The 23,131-nt window shown below is 29.5% G+C and overlaps 2 protein-coding genes across 3 annotated transcripts; both read left to right on the top strand.

The window, feature by feature from the left end:
• Positions 1 to 1,785: 1,785 nt before the first annotated feature.
• Positions 1,786 to 10,658, top strand: LOC124929256 (methylcrotonoyl-CoA carboxylase subunit alpha, mitochondrial). 2 transcript variants are annotated; one of them, XM_047469564.1, is made up of 16 exons: positions 1,786 to 2,179; positions 2,980 to 3,101; positions 4,042 to 4,189; positions 4,947 to 5,084; positions 5,306 to 5,401; positions 5,486 to 5,545; positions 5,835 to 5,927; positions 6,009 to 6,120; positions 7,141 to 7,245; positions 7,569 to 7,705; positions 8,148 to 8,385; positions 8,458 to 8,615; positions 8,748 to 8,855; positions 9,362 to 9,607; positions 9,685 to 9,780; positions 10,296 to 10,658. In XM_047469564.1, the coding sequence occupies exons 1-16, from the start codon at positions 1,856 to 1,858 to the stop codon at positions 10,302 to 10,304; spliced, it is 2,190 nt and encodes a 729-aa protein (XP_047325520.1). In that variant the 5' UTR covers positions 1,786 to 1,855; the 3' UTR covers positions 10,305 to 10,658. The 2 variants fall into 2 exon arrangements, with proteins under 2 accessions (XP_047325520.1, XP_047325522.1); XM_047469566.1 differs by having other exon boundaries at positions 2,069 to 2,179; positions 3,011 to 3,101.
• Positions 10,659 to 12,148: 1,490 nt separating this feature from the next.
• LOC124929735 (serine/threonine-protein kinase STY13-like) lies at positions 12,149 to 13,766 on the top strand. The gene is made up of 6 exons (XM_047470129.1): positions 12,149 to 12,296; positions 12,498 to 12,622; positions 12,719 to 12,927; positions 13,013 to 13,187; positions 13,265 to 13,402; positions 13,501 to 13,766. Exons 1-6 carry the CDS (start codon positions 12,149 to 12,151, stop codon positions 13,705 to 13,707), a joined length of 1,002 nt encoding a protein of 333 aa, XP_047326085.1. The 3' UTR covers positions 13,708 to 13,766.
• The last annotated feature ends 9,365 nt before the right edge of the window (positions 13,767 to 23,131 follow it).

Here is a 23,131-nt window from a genome sequence, read left to right as displayed (position 1 = left end):
AATGAATCTTAGATCTTCTTTGGGTAAGTTATCTCTATATTTTATTTAAATAAAGTTTTTCCTTAGCAAAAATGGAAAAAAGATAGCTCAATTTCATATTTCTTAAAAAGAAATGTAAGGCAAGATATTTGTGGGTCAAAAATTTGACGAAATTACCCTCATAATAGGGGTAAATGAGCTGGTGACCAACGCATAATTTTAAATGTGCTGGTGACCACTTCATCTTTTTGACGAAATTGTTCCTGTCGCGCCGGATGCCATGTGAAAAGTCCACAATCGCGAGACACACCCCGGTTGTAAGAAGCAATCGACATTCGTGAGACGCAACCGGCAATCGCGGGATGCATTCACGAGACGCAACCGGCATTCGCGAGATGCAATCGGCAATCGCGAGACGCAATCAAATCACGAGACGCAACCGACATTCGCGAGATGCAACCGGCAATCGCGAGACGCAATTCAATCACGAGACGCAACCGACAATCCGATTGTGGACTTTTAACATAACATCCAGTTGCGTCTGGTTGCTTTTCGCGACATAGACAATTTCATCAAAAAAAAATATAAAGTGATCACCAGCGCATTTAAAATTATGCGCGGATCACCAATTCATTTATTCCCCTTTTAGGATCATTTCGTCAAGTTTTTCAGATATAGAGTTATCCAAATGTACAAACAATTATCTAACCGAAGGAAAAGGGAATGAAAATAAGAAACTTCAAATAACAGTTTAATAATGAAACAAAAAAAATACAATACAACATTAAAAAAAATTAACATGGTATTTTTTTTACTTATTGATAAGGTGCACCAACTAATAAGTAATTTGAATTGATGCCCTATTATTAAGTTTATTTCATTATTAGTAAGATGTTTAGTTTGATTTAAGGTTCTACTATTTAAGATTGATTACTCACATCATTGAAAATTAAGTATGCCAAACTAATTGAAACACCTACCTATGCCAAAAATGCATAATTTATTACGTGTGAGTTTGCAACTTTATAATTTAAAATCTAAATAAAGCACATAATAAAAACGGTAACTCTTATCTAAAATGATTTAAAAAAAATTAAAAGTCACTAAAAAAATTTAACTTTTTATATTAAAAAGAAAACATAAGATTGTATTTGATATAAGATGTGATCAAATACGTGTAAGGTCAATCTTATGATTCTTATCCGCTTGCCTAGACAAGAAACTTTACAATTTAATATTATGCTACTCTCTTTATTATTATTTTGTTTTCTTATGTTAAATATATTAATAATTTCCCATGTTAATTAATATACCATATTAATTGATTAAAATGTTGTTATGTTCTTCAAGATTTATATACAATATATATTTTTAAATTTAATCTTTTTTTTATTTATAAGTAGATTAACCTACCTCTATTTAGATTGAATAAAAATTGAAATACAAAATAATAGCCCTGGTGCCAAGCTAAAGACAAGGATCACATAAAAAAAGCAAAAGCAAAGACGTTATATGAATAAAATTTTAAAAATTTCATCGAACTTTTAATGATCGTAGTTATCTGATGCGTATAATTTATAATGCTATTATTACGACGTTTTTTCGATTCGTGTTCAAGAAAGCTAATAGAGTCTGTTGAGAGTTAATCGTTATTCTCAATGATTTACGAGCTCAATAAGTTATGATTACAATTTTTTTTCTAATAATTGTGTTAAACATTTTTTTTTTAAATAAAAATAATTATAGCACCAAATTAGCTTTACAAATCGACACGTCTCACCAACTTCAGTCTTCAACATTCATCAATAGCAATTAGTAAAGAACTCTTATACTCTATCGTTACGGTTCATAGATAGTTATCAGAGAGCTCGGAATCATGCCATCCATGGCGTCATTTGTTTGCCGGAAACTCCATTCCAGACATTCGAATATCATGATTAGGTTCTTTTCTTCGCCACCGGTTAAGAATCAGAGAATTGAAAAGATACTCATCGCCAACAGAGGCGAGATTGCTTGTAGAATCATGAGGACAGCTAAGAGATTGGGGATTCGGACAGTCGCAGTCTACAGTGACGCCGATAGGAACAGCCTTCACGTCAAGTCAGCCGACGAGGCCGTTCGTGTCGGTCCCCCTCCGGCTCGGCTGAGCTATCTCAATGCGCCATCCATTATTGAAGCTGCGATTAGGACGGGCGCTCAGGTTCCATGCTCATCATCTGAATTTAAAAATACTGAAGCTTGTTTACCTACTAGAAGCCTTTCTTACTTGGTTACTGTTGGATTAACGAGCTTATGAACTTAATTCATAAATATAACAAAAGATCTATGTAATCACTTCTGCTGTACAATTTTTATTATGATAAAATAATTCGATAGAATTGTAAGAGAAAAAGTGTTCAGGTGAAGGTTCTTACCTCACATTGGAACTAAGTCAAACTTAAACTAGTAGTGGTCATTGATCCAAAGTCTAAAAAGCTGCTTTTAAATATTTTGGCTATTCAGAATAGTTATGAGCAAGGATAGAAAAGTATGAAGATAACTTCAGGCAACAGTCTTTCCATACTAAATTGATTGGACACAAATAGTCATTCTAACAAAAGATCAAGATTAGTGGTTGAGGATGAAGTAAGGCCAGCCTTTAGCTTTGCTGAAATGTGGTATCTTTCTCAATGTTTAATTGGTCAAATGTACATATCATAGCCTAGCTAATTGTGCTGCAACAGAAGCAACATTTTGGATTGGAGTTTGTCCTATATCTCCTGTCTGTAATATATTGACTTATATAAGTTGGAAGTATGTTGAACTGATTTTCTTGTAGAAATATCAGATGTTTAGATTTTCTCATTGTTATTATATCAATATATCTTTATCCTATCCGTCCCGTGCTTTATGTATAAAGATGAAGCTTTTTTGATGCATTTTTTGGTGGTTGAGATATTTTTCTTACTTGTTTAATGCAATATTGTTCATTTAGAATTGATATATTTATTTGACAATTAGGCTATCCATCCTGGGTATGGTTTCTTATCAGAAAATGCCGAGTTTGCTGAACTCTGTCAACAAGAGGGCTTTATTTTTGTTGGACCTCCACCATCTGCGATCAGAGATATGGGTGATAAAAGGTACAATCCAGTGTGTCATCTTCCTTTGATATATGTGCCTATGCAATTGCTCCTTTACATTATGGTTCTTAACCCCATCTAAAGCTTGCATTTCTCTACCCCATCCACTCCTTGGTAATCCATCTGTCTCCCTTGATATGCATGTATGAATGTCTATTTTGAAGCATGAAGTATGCAGCTTTTTATATACAAATACAAGAAAGCTGAAGTATCATTATCATAGGTCAAACACAAGAAAGCTGAAGTATGCAGCTTTTTATATACAAATGTGGAACTTTCTTCTCCAAGATCCTCTATGATAATGATAACTGGACGTTTTGGCATGAATTTGGAACAACAACCACTAGTCATTTCTTCTATTTCACATATGTTTTCACTATCCAAATAACTGATTCTCTAATTCAAATTAAAGCTTTCATATATATCAACATCAAAACACAATTCCAGTAACAATTATAGCTCCAATCACTTCAAATAGACTAAATATTTATGTATTTTTGTCCAAATAGGCCTATAATCTTGAAATCATAGATGCTAACCTTGAAAAAAAGAGAGTCAAATTGCTTCTAATGAAGATATGTACATGTGCCATCTGTAGATGTCTTCCATATGTTTGGAGAACTTCTACAAATGTTATTTCTTGAAGAATTGAGCATTCACTTCAGTTAATCTGATATGGGCTAGCAGATGGTCAACTACAATACCATCCATTAACATGTAAAACTTGTAGATGTATGAGTGCCTTTTATATAGTTCTAAGAATTATGATTTCTTTTTTATGTGGCGTTGAATCCTACAATTTATGTTGATTGTATCAGCCATAACAATATATTTCAATGTTTCGACAAGTTTGTTTCTTGATTCCATATATTTGGATGCTAAAATCTCTTAGGTACCTTTGCTATTAATTATTATGACTGTTGTTTACTTTCCAAACCAGTGCATCCAAAAGAATAATGGGTGCAGCAGGGGTGCCACTTGTTCCTGGTTATCATGGTGATGAACAAAGTATTGACTTCATGAAGTCAGAAGCAGACAAAATTGGATATCCTGTTCTGATAAAACCAACTCATGGGGGTGGAGGGAAGGTGATTAGATACTTCCTTAAGTCATTGTTTGTGCAAGTTCTTGACCATATTGGTTTAGCATTTTATGTTTTCTGATTACACATACTGTGTATTTTCGGTTAATGTCTCTAAGTCCACATTTATTTGGTCAGTTAGATCTGTTTGAAAATGAATTTCAATGATCTCTAGGCTTGGTTAAAGTAGCCCATACTGGGACACTGTCACTTTAAGTGAACAGATTATGCTCATAGTTTTACTTTCCATATTCAAGTGAAAAATCATGTTTAATATGGAATATTCATCCGCAAGCAATTAACATTTCTAAACTGGTATAACTGTTTAGGCCCGTTCCACAACAGTTGATATTTTACGTGGAATTGAAATTTAATATGGATGTTTTGATTTAGGAAGTCTTAGGAGCTGTTCTGTAATATATCTGTCCCAATTGCTATCTTCGTGGTCTGCACTTCATTTTTTGTTAATTGATGGATTTTATGCAATTTCGCATATTCAACTCACGTCGGCTTTGGAAGCTATCAAAGATGTTCAAACATACCTGAACATGTAATCATCATATATTTGTACTATTCTAGAATTTTGATGATGAATGCAATAGAAACCATAAATTCTTATTCCATTCAGGCGATATCTTGTTAGTTGCTGATCTATATTTGAATGCACTTTTTCCTTTCTAATGTCAGTTTATTAAATGTAAAGGAGAAACTTTCCTAGTTTTAAAGGATCATCAACCATTTCTAATATATTTAATCTTGGTCAGGGGATGAGGATAGTAAACAATCCTGATGAATTTGTTGACTCATTTTTGGGAGCACAAAGGGAAGCTGCTGCATCTTTTGGAGTGGATAAAATCTTACTGGAGAAATATATCACTCGACCAAGGCACATAGAAGTTCAGGTGCCCTTGTTAATAGTTATAAATTTCTGTTGACAACACAGAAAACTCAGAAAGATTATGCTATATGATGAAATCGTAAATTAAGGTCCTTCGTTTAATTGAAGGGAGATTTAATTATTATTTTTTTTAAAATGTTTTGTTAATAAAAGTTGTCTTAAATTAGATTTACGGTACTTGGTAACTTGGCTTTTGAATGTCATCTCAATTTCCATAATATGCAGATATTTGGGGATAAACATGGAAATGTTGTACATCTGTATGAGAGAGATTGCAGTGTGCAAAGAAGACACCAGAAAATAATTGAAGAAGCACCGGCAGTAATACAACCCCAATTTTTAGTTTGTATCGTACTAATGTAATTCCTGCTTTTTATTCACTTATGATACTTTTTGCATTTGTAGCCCAATGTTGCAGATGACTTCCGCTCTCATGTTGGTCAAGCTGCTGTCAATGCAGCCAAGGTATGACGGGGTTGTCCTGTCAAATTGTTACATTTTTTTTATAATGAATGGACCGATTTGTTCTCCAATAGAAGAAACTGACTATTCTTATCCCGAGTTCCTCTAATCAGTCTGTGTTTTCATGCTATTTTCCTTGCTGTGTTTACATTGCAACACTATAGGCTCCAGATGTTCAGTTAGTTTCTTACTGCATCAAAGTCTTGGTTAAGTGCAGCCTAATACTAGTGTCTTCTCAGGTCACATGGATAGTCTTTAAGATTCAACTCACAATATTTTTTATGATTTATAGGCAGTTGGTTATCACAATGCTGGAACAGTGGAGTTTATTGTTGACACATCATCTGGAGAGTTCTATTTTATGGAGATGAATACACGTCTTCAGGTACATAAATTACTTTCAGCATCATTTTTCTTTAGGTCTAACCAGAAGACTATTCTGAAGTATTTTTCAATCTCTTTTCAGGTTGAACATCCTGTTACTGAGATGATTGTTGGCCAAGATCTTGTAGAGTGGCAGATACGCGTAGCCAATGGAGAATCTCTTCCTATCAGTCAATCTGAGGTGCCTGTAGCAGGTTACTTTTCCTAACTATGTTTGTTTACTCAAAAAGGCAGTTACTGAGATGATTGTTGGCCAAGATCTTGTAGAGTGTCTAGGAAGGGTGTTCAAATTAACCCCTGTAAATTAATCAAAATTACAACACTATAAAATGTTGAGATTAATGGTTTTGGCCCCGACTCCATTGTGACACTTCTCCTCACAGCTGGTCGAGTTTCTCATTCTTATTCTAATATAACATCATTGATTGCTTTTACGTGACTAAGATAAATTATCATTGAACAAATAATAAGGCCATATAAACAATTTCTACTTAGTTGGAGTTGTATACAAAAAAGAGGCCTCATCAAAATAAGAAATCATCATATGTACCGATCCCATCTTCATGAAAAAATAGAAACTACTGCACAGTATACATCAAAATAAAAAGTCTGTAATTCTAATCTCATTTTCATTACAAGGGTAAAATAGTCTTTTCCACATTAGTTCCACATTAAAATTTAGATATTTTCATTTGGTTTATTCAATATTTATTTTTTCGAACACTTAAGCTCGCATGCAAGTAGTAATCCGAAGTGATTGTCAAGTTTGATGTTTAAGACATACAATTAGGTGCTTTGAGCTCTATAGTAGATTGTTGGAGTTCGACTCTTAGCACATGCTAGAGTACTTTCATATTAGCTTTTTGTGGAGTCAATTTAATCTTGACTTTCTTCTGAAGATTTTGGAGCTTCAGCCTTATATTTCTCTTCCTTCAACCTATTAAGAAAATAGCTTGTAAGGACTCTTGTCCAGTGCTATTGTATTAACCAATTATGTCTCCCAGAAAGAACAGTTAAAGATGGGGCTTTAGGATGAAGTGACCACTTTGAACTGAAACTCAATGAATGAGAGGATAAATATGATTTTCTTAGGAAATATTGACAGTGAATCAAAAACTACAATCATTGCTCAACTGAATGTACTATCTTCAGAAATAGGTTTTCATGAATAGCTAAAGGAAAACTCACATATTACATCCTCAATCTGGTTTCAGGTCATGCTTTTGAAGCTCGTATATATGCTGAAAATGTTCCAAAAGGATTTCTTCCAGCAACTGGAGTTCTTCATCATTATCGTCCAGTCCCAGTTTCTTCAGAAGGTATTATCATATGATAGTAGTTGGTTTATAGTAAAAAGCTAGTTGCTCAACCATTTCAATAACTAGTGCAATGGTGATTTGTGAGTATTATCATCTTTCCATGAGATCCCTATTGACTTTATTGACAGTAATACTCTGAAGTACATATGCATTTGAATATACATTGAAGAATTGACATTTCATTATGATTATTCACTCACACCCTTGTGATCACTGTGCATAAGTGTCCTCATGTAGGCATCATTGTAGATTGTACATATCATGGATATCTGTTACCATGATTTATGTTCTCATGTCACAAGTAATGCTAATAAAATTGACAGTTAGGGTTGAGACGGGAGTTGAACAAGGTGATACAGTCAGTATGCATTATGACCCTATGATTGCTAAGCTTGTGGTATGGGGAGAAAGTCGCGGCGCAGCTTTGATCAAATTGAAGGACTGCTTGTCAAAATTTCAGGTATATCTGGACCTAAATATATATGTGTAATGTCACATTCAACTTTCCATTTTGATGCATTGTTGACCTTAGCCAATATAGAATACCATTACACTCATTAGATGCAATTAGTATGATTTGGTTATTCTCTTCTGTTGTTGTAGATCCACAATTTCCTTTTAACTTTTTGGGTAATCAAGGGACATTGTGAAATCCTTTAATGTGGTTTAGATGGTTAGCATGTGATTTATCCTGGGAAGATCTGTTAGTTGCATTTACCTTATAATGTCCAGTTCTTTGTTTGGAAGTTGTTTATGCTTGGCCCCTGCGGATCATTTGACAGCTTCCATAAATATATTGCATATGTCTCAGCTTTTGACAACTCAATAGTTTAACACATATAAACTTCTAATTGTTGACTAAACTTTTGGCTTTGTCTTATCATGTTTGGTGGATTCCTCAGGTTGCAGGTTTGCCAACCAATATAAATTTTCTGACTAGGCTGGCAAGCCATCCAGCATTTGAGAACGGTGACGTTGAAACCCATTTCATCGAGCATTTCAAAGATGACCTATTTATCGAATCAACAAATAATCCAGTACTTGCCCAAGGAATATGTGATTCTGCTAAATTGAGCGCATCAATTGTAGTGGCATGCTTGTTTGAAAAGGAACATGCAGCAATTATAAAACAGCCTCCTGGTATAGTCAAGGCCTTGGATTAATTTAATACTACCTACATATACCTTCTAATTTTATGTTATCAATGCGTAGGAGGCTTGTCTATGTGGTATGGCTGTCCTCCCTTTAGAGTAAATCATTCTGTCAAGCGTACTTTGGAACTTGAATGGACTAATGAATACAGTGATAGCAGCCCAAAACTTTTGAAACATTCTATTACCTACCATCCAGATGGGCTCTATATTATTGAGGTATACTCCTATATTTGAAGTGAGGACCCTCAGTATCTAACTTTTTAGCTTATAGTTCCCAAGAGGATAAAATCTGAGGTAGTTTCTAATTGATTGTATTATGATCTATACATTCTTTATGTATATATGCAGACAGGAGAAAGTAGCTTGAATTTGGAAATTGATTATTTGGGTAGTGATGAATTTAGGGTTACGACGGGTGGAGCGAGCATGGATATTACAATAGCCACTTATTTCAAGGTATAATTGGCTTGCAATCAATTATAAAGGGATATTCATCAGCATATTGCATGCATTTCCTTGATTAATTCTTCTTGAGAGCATTTTTTTATGATACTCATCTGAGTACACATGAATAAATTAATATTCTTATTTTTTCTTCTTGTGATCATTCAATATGATGGGGATGAATGGTTTTCTTTTCATCTGGCTAATATATATCACTGGACACTTGTTACTCGAGGTTAGATGCAGTAGATCTAATTCCGTTCATTATGTGCAATTCCAATGTGCAGATCATACATTTTCATCTTTTGAAACATCATGCATTTTTGTATTGACTCTCTGACAGATTGTAACTATAGTCCTTATTATTATGTATTGTGTTTTCAATTTGTCAATCATTCAGATGTATATTTCTCAAAAAGTGCTATACCTGTAGATGAACCCATATTTAGCACGTGACTCTTTGGATGTTCATGTCTATCTATAAAACCGCTCTAAAGAGCTATCTCATTGTACAATAGGATAAAGATAAACATATTCATATATGGCGTGGTTCAGAACATCATCAGTTCAAGCAGAAGCTGCGAGTTGATTGGTCAGATGATGTTGAAACCCATACGAAGTCAACTTTTGATACGACAGCAGCCCATCCTCCTGGAACTGTACTCGCTCCAATGGCTGGCCTAGTAGTAAAAGTTTTGGGAAAAAATGGGTCTCAAGTTGAACAAGGACAACCTATTTTAGTGTTGGAAGCGATGAAAATGGAGGTAAGTTTCCAAATTCAATGAACAGTTCTTTCTTTACACTAATTTGAATTTTTGTGACTTTCTTTTGTTTTTAATAGCACATCGTGAAGGCACCACTTGCTGGGATTGTTCAGGGGCTACATGTGGAAGCCGGTCAGCAAGTTTCTGACAGCAGCATTCTATTTCAAGTCAAGGTTAGATGTAGTGTCCTTAATAATATAAACAATCTGTTGAATTTGCAAAGAACATGGAAGAATACACAATCTTTGTAGTTTGCATAACTATTGGAGAAAAAATGCATCTGCTAGAATTAATTAGTTGTTATAAAAGCTTTTTCCTTGCTGTCATAAACTATCGCTATAATTATACTTTAGAAAATTCTTAGTATTTGTGGAAAAATATGCTAATTAGCCCGTTTGGAAACACTTTTTTTGTTACTGAATCTAGATGAGAAACCGTTCATAAACTTTTTAATCTGTGCCTGTCCGCTTGACTAAGTTCTATTTCTAAACCTGAAAAACACTGTTTCCAAATAGCGTGATTTACTAATTATTCTTTCTTAATTAGTCCCTTATGTGTCCATTTAAGGCATAGTTCGATAATAAACATGCAGTAATCAATATAACGAAACCTTCCTCACAAAATTTATAGTGTCCGGCTGCACTTTATTCTGATATTTTTGTTTCTTCTTCTTTTATTTTGATGACAGGAAAAGTGATAGTCCCGACGATTCATCACCAAACTAAGCTGATTAGGAAGATTGAATCACTATATAACAGACATCTTCACTGAAAAAAAAAACAGGTTTATCATTCCACATGTGAAATGATTTCTCCTGTACATGGTACTATAAAATCTCTTGCAATACCATAATAATCATGGCTGGCTGACAAATTTGACCTTTCTGTAGGATGGGATGAATGTTAAGTCTGAAAATGAAAGATAGGGGGTATTATTAAGTTCATAAAGTCAGTGCACAAAATTGTAAAGAACCTGTTTTAATTCCTAATGATATTTAATCTTGTATAATAATAATTTTCCTATATCGTGGCTACTAAGTTTTCGTAGGACCTGATCCTAACTGGGAAAGGTTATTTATTAGTGTGGTAATCTATCTCATTAAGGTTTAGATAGAATCAGCATTTTAGAAATGATTGATTGGGTCTAACAAATAAGAAAACATAGAAGAAGATGAAGATGTCAAAACCTCAAAACCAGAACAATTTATGTGTATATGTTCCAAATACAACTTGATCATGTGACCTTAAAAGGATTGGTTAAGAATGGTATTTGTCAAATTGCAACCTCATCTGTACGTGGAAATCACATCCATAAAATTTCAGTCATTCTTCAGAAGATGCTCTTACTTTTTCTTGTACTTGTTTGTTTCACTTTAGAATCTTTCTTATCATGATTTGGTCTCTATTTCATTGACCTGTAGTAGCATTGAAAAGGAATGCAGGTTAAATGCTTTCAATACAAGTAATGAGATTTAATTTGGTCCTTAATAGCAAGTTTCATATATAAGCCATATTTATTTATAATTAATTAGTCATTTAGTTTGATCACAATTCACAAGTAAAGTGCATATTAAAATAGTGCAATGTGTTTAAGAATTATTTAAAATTATTATGATGTAGGCCCCAACGATGATTCAAAGGTCGGGAATGTGCTATGTTAAAATTGCGTCATTATAATAGAGATATAAAAAGAACTTTTGAGCCTTTAGGTTATCTTATTTAAGACAAATTCAATATTTAATTGTCGTTTGTTTGTTTTTGGACTGTGTTATTTATTCATTTAGGTTACTTTGAGATCCTTAATCAAATTATCAATCATATAAACAAATTGGGTGCCACAAATTGGGTGCCACGAGTTAATTAAAAAAATATCACAAAAATAAAACATTATTGAAATTAAGAGCAAATTCCAAATATTTTGCACCAATGTGCTTTGACCTTGATATATCATTATTTAATGACTTGGGATCAAGTCTATTTCATTTGATTAAATGGTCTTGGTCGTTTTAGCAACAAAAAAGAAAACCAAAGTGGATCAAAATATATCCAAACTAAAGGTAATTAGTTTATCTTTGTCTTAATTAGGTCTTTTTTTTTAAGGAGATCTATTATGCATGATGCATCCATGCCTGTTATTTATCCAATTTTAGGTAATCAAATATGTTTAGTTATAACTATTATTAAAATTATCATAATAAAAATAAAAGTGATTAAATTAGACAAAATATCTAAGATAAACAATAAATTCTTAGATCAAGCTATAAAATACATTTTGATTTTTAAATTATTTATTTTGACAAAGTATATAGTTTGTAATACTTTCCTTTGATTTGTCCCTTGAGGGAATTTATGTATTTTCTTTTTGGGTCCTTTTCGTTGACTTAGTTGAGGGGATATATATATATATATCAACAAAATTAATGGTGGGAAGCCTGTATCTATTTATTTATCTATCAATTAATTATTAATATTCTCTCTCAAGTCTCAATTCGACATTAAATTTGTATAATTCTTTTGCAACCAAAGTAAGTTGTATATAGATATGGAGAGTTTTGTAAGAGATGAGATTGAGCCGGTAAGAGAAGTGTGGGAAATAGATTGTGGTCAATTGGTAATCAGATATGTCATTGCTCGTGGTACATATGGGACAGTCTATCGCGGCATCTTCGATAATAATCAAGACGTAGCAGGTAAATATTTTTTTAGAGAACGATGTGTCATTTTACGAGTGAAATTAAAATTTTAAATTTTATCAATTACACGTTATTTCTTACAAACTTGACTCGTGAATTTATTTGAGAACATTATTTCATGTGTTTTATCAATGAGTTATATATAATATATAAAGTTGAATTAATCTGATCATTTGAAATCTGGATTGGTTTGATCAGTGAAGGTACTTGATTGGAGTAGGTATCATGGTATTCCGACACCTTCTCAAGTTGAAGCCATTCGGGATACATTTAAGCAAGAGGCTGCTATTTGGAATAACCTCGACCATCCAAACATCGCAAAGGTAACTTACCTACCTAATTTGTAACTTCATTTCTTTCCAAGTTTTTTGTTTTGTTTTTGTTATTGTTTTGATATAATATTAATCGAGTGCATGCAGTTTGTTGGAGCTTCAATGGGCACAACAGACCTAAGCATCCCGTCTTCTTCTAATAGTACTCCTTCAAATTCAAGTTCAACTTCAAAGACTTGTTGCGTTGTCGTGGAGTATCTTCCAGGTGGAACGGTGAAGAACTACTTAATAAAGAATTCTCGCAAAAAACTTACCCTTAAGGTTGTCATTAAACTTGCTTTAGACCTATCTCGAGGGTAAGAAAAGAATCACTCTTTTTCTCTTATATTTATATTACAAGTTTGGTAATTAACAAATTCAATTCAATTGAATAAACAACAGTTTGAGCTATCTTCACTCAAAGAATATAGTGCATCGCGATGTAAAAACAGAAAACATGTTGTTGGACTCGCAAGGAAATCTGAAAATTGTGGATTTCGGGGTGGCTAGAGTTGAAGCTTCAAACCAAAGTGAAATGAGTGTCCACACTGGTACACTTGGATATATGGCTCCTGAGGTTTTATAAATTAAAACTATATTTTAAAATAAACAAAAGTTTATAAATGAATTAATTAATTGTGTATGTATATATAGGTGATGGAAGGAACGCCTTATGGTCATAAGTGCGATGTATTTAGCTTTGGGATTTGTCTTTGGGAAATTTATAGCTGCGACATGCCGCCTTATCCGAATGATAGCTTAACTGAATTCTCTAATGCAGTGGTTCGAAAGGTATTATTTACATTCATCTTATTATATATAATTAGTTAAAAATATATAAGCTTTTAATTTCTGAAATAAACTTGTACATATATATATATATATACAAGAATCTAAGGCCACATGTGCCTAGATGTTGCCCGAAATCATTAAGGAGCATAATGAAGAAATGTTGGGACAAAATCCCAAACAATCGGCCGGAGATGGAGGAGGTTGTCCGATTGTTGGAAGCAATAGACACTACCAAGGGCGGTGGCATGATCCCCGATGGCCAATTTCGCGGCTGCTTTTGTTTCTTCAATCCTCGTGGTCCATGAGATTTTTATTTTTATTTCCTCGCAATTAATCATGAAATAAATAGTATATAATGGCTAGTGAGGCATGTTTGGGATGATGATTATCTGTATTATGTTTGTTTTAACTCTCAGGTTACAACCCTGTTATATTGTAATAGATTTTATTAGATTATAAAGTTAGTTTAAAATTTTAAATAACAAATTAGCTAAGCTTAGATAATTGGCTGTGATACAAGGCCCAAAATCATAAACTATTCTGTGTAAAGGCTTGTGTAAAGGCTAGGAATATTAATAACTTATAAATATTATTAACGAATTAACTCTTAAGTATTTTTATTTTAGAAAAAGTTAACGAGTCTAGTAGTCGACTAAATCATTATTAAATTCTAGATTATAAGGTGATAATCCTAAACAATATATCTATAATTAATTCTTTGATTAAGTAAGGAGGAGGGATTGAGATTCATTAGCCTAGCTAGCTTTATTTAAATTGAATTTGAAGTGACAAAATAATATATATATGTTTTATTGCAATTGGATATATCCACTTATTGAGTGTCTGTTTTTGAAACATACGAATGGGCCACGGAGATGAAGACCAATTAACCTAAATAGGGGATGGTTACTGGTTGATGGGCCTTAATATTATATTGATAAGCTTACCCATTTTTGGGCTTAATCAAATGAGTTCCTTCTATGGGCCTTGGGCCTGTAATCGTAATACATCAAAATATAAAAAATCGTAATACTAAAATTCTGATTTGAATTTCTTTCAAAAACAAAATCATAATCAAATTTACTAATAATATATATATATATATATATATATATATATATATATATATATAATAATGTTACGTAGTCATGTACGTAGGGGGCAAATGAATATTTTAATTTGATGAAAGTAACACAAATTCAGAAATTAAAATTAAGATAATAAAACATAAATTATTTTTAATGAGATTGAGTTATATATATATTATTGTTATAATACTTTAAGTAATAATCAAATTATAATCTAACTTGCTAGCACTAGCTAGCAGTAACTTATCTAAAACTATTAATACTTATTTAAAATAGTTCTAACAATTATTTATAACTCTACCACTTGCAAACACAAATTAACATTGATAATGAAACATAAAAAATATGAACATATATATATATATATATAGTAAGCAGATAGCCTGTTATTTCACATAATAATATAATAAATAGGGATTAAATAAATTAGTAATAGATGTCTATTTATTGCAAACAGATTATTAAAAATGTCAATATCAGTATGTTTTTAATTAGTATAGTATTATCAACTAGCAACAGAAGAGATTTGGAATATAATCTATGGAATAATTATCTCTAATATGCTTTTGCATTGATTTGACTAATTATATGTACATAGTTATAAATATGGTCTCCCAAAGAAAGACAACATGCATTCCACAAACCAAATATGATGATATCATTTTATTTTTAAAATTTTTAAAATTAATTAGACCCTACACAATCATAGTTTTTCACTATAACTAAGATATTTTTAGTAAAAATGCAATTATTTTTTTTATTAAAATTATGTTATTTGTGCACAACAACAAAATACAAAAGTCTTAACTTTTTTTATAAAATGAAAATAATTAATTTGATACATATTAAGATTATGTTACTTTGTGCACAAAAAGAAAAAAAACATGTATAGTAAAATATTCTCAACTAGTCACTATCAAAACATTAAAGATGATATGGAGTATTAACCGGCACTTTGTAATCTATAATTGTTTATAATTTGAATGAAAATAACACATTATTTTTCCTTCACCAATCCAACATTAACATATAATAGTAAGTCTATTCATTCAAATTTTTGTGTTGAAATAGCAGGGTGAGTGTTATTATTATTGTTTGGGTATTATAAAAATGGTCATAATTAATTAAAGAATTAGAAACTTAACAACATAGATAATAATGATTAGGGAATACGAGAATAATGAACTTAGTATATTAGTTATTACGATTCTATAACTTAATTATGAGTTTTCACCATTTTTTTTAATGATTCATGTATATTTAAAAAAATGATAAAATTGTGTAAACACAACGGCATAAAATAAAATCATTAAAACTTAACTATTCTTAATTACCTTTAAATTCTTATTGTTAATTTAATTTAGAATTAGTTAATATTTTTTATTTTTTAATTATTTGTTGTTATATAATAAAATTTCATTTATATTTAAACGCATAATTTTATTTATATAAAAAAATTATCAATTTTTAAGTGATTTTTTTTTATTTACTCACTAAAAGTGTCAAATCAATTAGCTTTATAATTATATATATACAATATAAATTAATGTTATATGTTAATAAAACTTTCAAATAGAGAAAGATCGATGATATGGAACTATAACTTAATCTTATATCTCTTTAAAATAATATATATTACTTAGAACCAGCTTTTGTTGCTAATGGGGACAATCTCCAAATTGATATAAAATATTAATTAGATGAAAAGGACAATTATTTTCCCAAAACAATGAGGGACAAATAGGTTGAAAATCCATATTGTTCCTTGTCATTTTATTTTTGTAATTAAATTTCCCAATTTAATTTATAAATAAATTAATAATATTTTTTTGGACAAACACCCTATAGAAGGAGAGAGGCATGCATGGGCCATGGCCATGAAAAGTAAATGGCATGAGGGAAACTTGCATGTGATGATAACTCATTAAATTTGATAAATATATGGATTCAAGTAATTTTAAAACACCAGTAATCTTTGACTTCTTAAAAATATTTTTATCATTTTAACTATGTTAGTGGATTACAAACATATTCCTATTATGATAAAGATAAAAGAATGAAAAGAAAAAGATAATGAATGAATGAATATCCAACAACATGTATGTATTGGATATCTTAATAAAGAGGAATATATATATATATATATATATATATATATTAGAACAATAAAGTTATGATGAGATGATTCTAAAAAGGGACAGGGAAGCATGTCACTGCAAATGTCCATTATTTCTTGGCGCAGCAGCTGGCTATGGAAAACGACATTAGAGACAACCCCATTACAAACATATATATCACTCATCAATATATATATCAAAATATATATATTTGGGAATCCTATATATATAATTTTAGATATATGAAAATAAAATAAATTCATGTTATTTCCATGGGTGAGGAAGAGGAGGAGAGAGAATGATTAGGTTAGATAGAATTTGAAAGTAGAAAAAATCAAAGATCATGCAATTGCCATTTTCTTCATCCCTTTGACCACCTCTTCTTCTCTGTTTCTTTCTGTCTAGCTTACCTGCCACTGTCCTTCATTTCAACCCCCCAACAAATTAATCAATTTATAATTAACCAGCCCAAAAACAATTTCAACTTCATTTTAAAAAATTAATAAATTGATGTATAAAACCATTGTGGAATATGTATATATATATATATATATATACCTTGTAGATTTTCCTTTTAGTATAATTTTTTTATTGAAATGTTAAAATTTATGTCAAACTCATTTTAGTATATATATGTTTTAAGCAAAGGATAATAAAATAATGAAAGAAAAAACAAGGGAAATTGGTGGTATCATCGTATAACAACTTTTATTGTGATATTGGATCGGTAGATACACGATTGATGCATGACATGCATACATTAAAAAATAATATATATATATATATATATATAAAGATAAAAATGCGTTATCATACATCACCTAAAGTAATAACGATTGATATAACTGATAAGCATAATGGATGAGTTTAAATTCAAAAAAATATTTTTATTCTTTCTAAGGCAAATAGTCTATCAGGATATCACCAGCTTGTAAAACCATGCATCTTAGAATATCCAAACCAACCTTCTTATTCTTGTCATTTTAATATAATTTTTTTTTAATTAAAAAACAATATAGTTTGGTATATATGTTTACATGTTGATTAGCTATGCTTATTGCTAGTAACTCATATTTGGCACAAACACAACTCTAAAAACGAGTTCAGAACCGCACATAAAATTCAGGTTACAATAAAACTTAGGAATCCAAATAGTATCTAGTCTAAAAAACATAATATAAAAGTCCATATATAATTACTTGCAAGATAACACAATCTGCAACCAAATGAAACCATTATCGAAGATACACGCCCTTCACATGACGTTGAATCTATGAATCATCGACAAGGCCTACAACCGAGATGAGCGAAATTTATTAGACGACATGCTTTTGTCATGTTCAATCAAATAACCCACCACAACATGGATGACATGCCACTTTTTCATTCTTAATATCTTACCCATGTTAATCCACATGTCCAAAAAGGAAGAGGTGGACTTGGTCATTTCAAGAATATCCAAGGTGTTTCATAAGAGGCCACAAAAAATGGAGAAAAATTTGAATAGCCGAAACTAAATCATATTTTCATAACAATAATCTCCGTCAAGATTTCACCATGCATGAACAACACGAAGAAATGTAAATATTTATAGTTCCACCTATAGTTTGATTAAATAATATTATATAACCGCGCATGTTCAACATTAAAATTGTCAATTTCCGACCCTAATAGCAAATCACAATTGGTTGACAACAATCTAGTCCCGCTAATCAATCCGATGAGCAAAGCAAAGACCATTGTCTAAAATTTATCTAGTGTTTTTATTAAATTGATCATCATGATACATAGTACATATAATAGATTAATGGAAAATATTGACTCTATAGTCACTTGTGTGTAGATCTATCTAATGTCTAATGACATGAATTTCTATCCATAAGTTACAATTATCCTATAATTAATTAAGAATAACTATTGTTTAAGTACTTTTCTTTGTCAATGGAGTATTTTAAATACTCAATTTGCAATTCATAATTCATTGTATATATATGTTAAGTATTTAGTGTTGATGACAAATTATATACACATCTGGAGTTTGACAATAAAAGAAATTTTATTCACAAGTTGTGATTACATAATTAGGGGCAATTTGTATATATAATCTTACTGTTGAATAATATATATTAAAACATACACTGAATTCGTCAATTATTTTATAAAAATTTCTTTCTATATATAAATTAGTAATCAAAAGAATATTTCAACCTCAATTATTATTAAGCAAAAAAAACAACTGGCGGTTCTTTATTTATTTATTTTTGTTAGTAAAGTTTATTATTTGAAAGGGACTATATATGTACATAAATTGAGAAATAATAAAAAAAACATAAATTTTCCCTATAAAAATGAAAATCTTTAAAATAAAGGGATGTAAATTAAAGAGTTTAAAAATAAAAGAGAAAGAAATACGGATAAGTCGAGACTTGTTCAGATTTAAGTTTTTAGGAATATTTTAGAAAAAGAATTAGTGACGTGTTAATTTTGAAGAAAAATGAAAACATTAAAGTTTTGTTTATTCATTTAAAAATTGACAAAATCATGATAAAATAAATAAATGTTGTAAATTAATTACAAGGATTTCAATTTTGAAGTATGCAAGTGGTAAAAATGAAATTTATTTCCTATTTTATAGGTACTATTATTTACCATTTTTTCATGTCTTGTCCATTTTTTTTTTAAAATGTCTTAAATTGAGAAAAAAATAAAATATTCAGGTTGAATGGTGGACGCAACATATCTGACAAGTTGTGGTCCCAATTTGACATGAATATAAATGTAGGAGGGGTGATTTCATTATATTGCTTGAAAAGGGATAATAGATTTATGAATAAAAATAAAACCATTAATTATTTATATTACTCACGATTATATTAAATGAGGTTTCTTAAATATATAATCAATGAGAAGTTAAGATAAAGTTTTTAATCACTGATTATCATATCTCTCTTACGAAATCAATCACAATCTAACTTGACCCAATAAAATAAAAGTGATATATAATCTCCCTTAAATAAAAGTTTTTAATATATATAATTGAAAGACTAGTATGCTACATTCCTAATGCAGGTGGGACTTGGGAATATAATAATTAAAATGGTGCCAAGATAAAATTAATATATACATATAATTAATAATATAAACATTAGATTTGTTATCTTAACCAAGAATATATATTAATATATACATATAATTAATAATATAAACATTAGATTTGTTATCTTAACCAAGAATATATATGAGGTGATCTTTAATAGTTCGATTTGTATATTTTATAATAATATTATTATGATTTTTTTATATTCGTTCTAGAAAGTCGGGTAGGGTAGATCGAGACTTATTTATTTTCAATAATTTATAAATTCGATAATACGTTGGGTAACGTTTTTTTTCTTATTTTATTGTAATTTATTTATTTTTATTATATTTTTGTTAATTTGTTTAAACCATTTTTAGTTGTAATATATATGAACCATTAAAACAATAACAAAAAAAAAATGGTTATAAAATATATCATCAAGAATAAATGATCCAAAATAAAATAGGATAACTTAATTATCTATTTAAATAAAGTCAAATTATACCAATATTATCATTCATTTAATATTATCAAAAACTATGACAAACAAGTGTCTAGGTCTTTTCTTTCAACTTTCCATTATCTGTTATATAAGTTTTAATAACTTTACCTAACATTTGTTGCCATTAACATATGACGATATTTTAATATTATTATCTAAAATAAGGGTAAGTTAACGAACATGAGGTTCTCTGAAATATTTAAACTATATATTTTTATATAGGGGACAATATATAAATTAAATATGCGGGATTTTATTATTTCTTTTTGATTATTTCATAAATTTAAATTATATATATATATATACCCATTAGGAATAATTTAGTGGTAGAAAATTAAACTAAAATTTGTATTATCAAGTTAGATTCTATTTGAAAACATATACTATTCCAATCAAAGTATTTTAATTTTCTCAATGCTAAGTTGAAACCATACCAATTATGTAATACATTTTAACTTAAGATACACAAATCTAATATATAATTATATATTATTATTTTTTTTGGATCAAAGATCATCTCTCTAAAAAAATGCCCCCAAAAAGATGGAACTTAGATTCATCTCAATGTGTCAATAAAGAGAAATAAACGTTCTTAAAAATATCTACAAGAATGCGTCATTTTCATATGGTGAATTGGACCGATTTTATTTGCCTATGGATTAATCGGTATTTTCTTTTACTAATTTTACGAATATAAGTTATATTAAAATAAAAAGTTAGGTAGATAAGTTGTTTGTGCTAATTTTCTATAAAGATTAATTGATATGTACAAGTTGATTTGGACATTTTTATTTATTTAAACTGAATAACATAGTATAAACGAAATATAACATGAGTGTAATATGACAAATTTTCAAATCTTAAAGAAAAACTATTGAGCATAGTTGATTACCAAAATTATGATTTGGCTCTCATGTTTAAAAGCTTGATCAATTTGACCCAAAATATGAACTTGGGCAAATGTAACCACCAATCTATACACATTTTTTTTTTCTATAAAGGCTTCATTTCAATAAAGAGAGACTTGAATAGAGAATTAATTTTAAAATAAATAAAATAATATCTACAATTACAAATAATTAATTTATAATCTAAATACTAGATTGTATGAACAAATTATAAAACAAAATTCTCAACAAAAAAAAATACCCAAAGATCAAACAATTTATTGAAACTAACTTTAAAGGCGAACACATTCAAATTTTTATAACGATGAATAGTTTAGAAAAAAAAACAAACCACATGAACCATTTAAACGATGTCGAAATAAATTATACTAAATACTTTGAACAAAAATGAAAATTATTCTTAGTCGAAAATCGATAAACAAACACTATTTTTTTAATGTTAAATAATAACTGATTATAGTTTAATAACTATTTATTGAACATATAAAAAACAATTCATTAAACATTTATTTCGTCTCCTAACTATACTAATAAGAAAAGAACGTACACATACTTAAAAAATTATTACAAACACAGTAAGAAAGGGTAACAATAAACAATTCCCAAACAAAAAAAAATGAAAGTGAAAAAAATAAAAAATAAAATATTAATAATTATTGTTATATTTTATTTCTTTTTGAAGAAAACATAATAATTTTAATATTTTTGTTTCAATGTAATACTAATTTAATCATTTCCATATAATATATGTTATATGTTTTTTTTACCAGTCTTAAATTGTAATAAAATTTTAAAATTGTTATGTATTTTATTTGCAAAATACTATTACATTTTATTCATCAGTACTTCTAGAAAAAAATATAAATTTATACACTTTACAAATTATAAATATGATATAGATGCAAATGTTTGTGATAGAGTACCTAACCAATTGGGGGAATGAAAAATAAATATAAATCCTATCAGATATTGGTACTTTAATTTGAATCCAATTCAAAAATTAGTACCTTCAAGTATTTAAAAATGTATATAAATAGAATAAAAATGAGAGAGCATTAATGTAATTAATGAAAAATAAATGAATATATATGTATGTATGTGTGTGTGAGAAGAGAATAATAATTTTTGCAATCTGCATGTTAATTTCAAATTAAGAGATAAAAAATAAAAATAAAACCATGTCATCAACTCATGATTCTCCAAAAACAAAATCAACCTTAAGAAATTATTTGTTACAAGATCATTCTATCAAATTAATTATAATCAAATATTATTTGCTCTTATGTTATTATAAAACTAATCAAAATTCCTCATAAAATGAGCAAGATTAAATAACAGTATAAAAATTCACCATACAATTTCGATCAATCATATTAATCGAAGCCATGAACACAAATAAATATAAGAAAATAAATAAAGGGTATAACGATAATATAGATTCCGTACATATCCTAGCATGAAATCAAAATTTATGTCTATTAATGATAGGGTTGACTTGTTCTTTATTATTATTTGTGGGTCCATATTCAAGAAGTGATTGATAAAACATTTCTCCAATATACACGTAAAGATTATGTGAAGAACCCCATCAAATTAATTTAATTTAATTTACAAATTAAAAAACATGGTTTTGTTGAGAAGTAGTTAATAGGTGTATTCTCCAAATTAAAATTAAAAAAAAAAAGTATAAATAAATAACAAGAAAATTAAAAATAAATAAATAAATAAATAAACTTAGTAAAAGTACAAGAACCTTGAAGTATGCAAAAATAAGTAAAATCTATGAAAGCCAGACACGGTCTCCCACATGTAGCATGTGCAATTAACAAGATTAGTCAATTTAATTAATTAAAAGGTTATTAATTAAATAATCCATCAAATCACTTTCGAGTAAAAACACATACAAAACCCATATAATGTGATGTAATAGTACAAATTTCCAAGACAAAGGCAAATACAATGAAGCAAAATAGGCATGCTTATTGAAAACAGCCCCTAAAATTTGGGACAAGTGCCCCAACTCACATGGGACAAT

This window comes from Impatiens glandulifera, chromosome 3, assembly GCF_907164915.1.
Source record: "Impatiens glandulifera chromosome 3, dImpGla2.1, whole genome shotgun sequence".
NCBI classification, from domain to species: Eukaryota; Viridiplantae; Streptophyta; class Magnoliopsida; order Ericales; family Balsaminaceae; genus Impatiens; species Impatiens glandulifera.
The sequence above is the reverse complement of the archived record's forward strand: the minus strand, read 5'-3'. Positions and strand labels throughout refer to the sequence as shown.

Excerpts from the sequence above, each read along its gene's own strand:
- LOC124929256 (XM_047469564.1), top strand. The coding sequence starts at position 1,856 with ATGCCATCCATGGCGTCATTTGTTTGCCGGAAACTCCATTCCAGACAT. Across the intron at positions 6,121-7,140 it reads ATCTGAGGTGCCTGTAGCAG|GTCATGCTTTTGAAGCTCGT; the intron begins GTTACTTTTCCT and ends ATCTGGTTTCAG. Across the intron at positions 7,706-8,147 it reads ACTGCTTGTCAAAATTTCAG|GTTGCAGGTTTGCCAACCAA; the intron begins GTATATCTGGAC and ends TGGATTCCTCAG.
- LOC124929735 (XM_047470129.1), top strand. The coding sequence starts at position 12,149 with ATGGAGAGTTTTGTAAGAGATGAGATTGAGCCGGTAAGAGAAGTGTGG. Across the intron at positions 12,623-12,718 it reads ACCATCCAAACATCGCAAAG|TTTGTTGGAGCTTCAATGGG; the intron begins GTAACTTACCTA and ends GAGTGCATGCAG. Across the intron at positions 13,403-13,500 it reads CTAATGCAGTGGTTCGAAAG|AATCTAAGGCCACATGTGCC; the intron begins GTATTATTTACA and ends TATATATACAAG.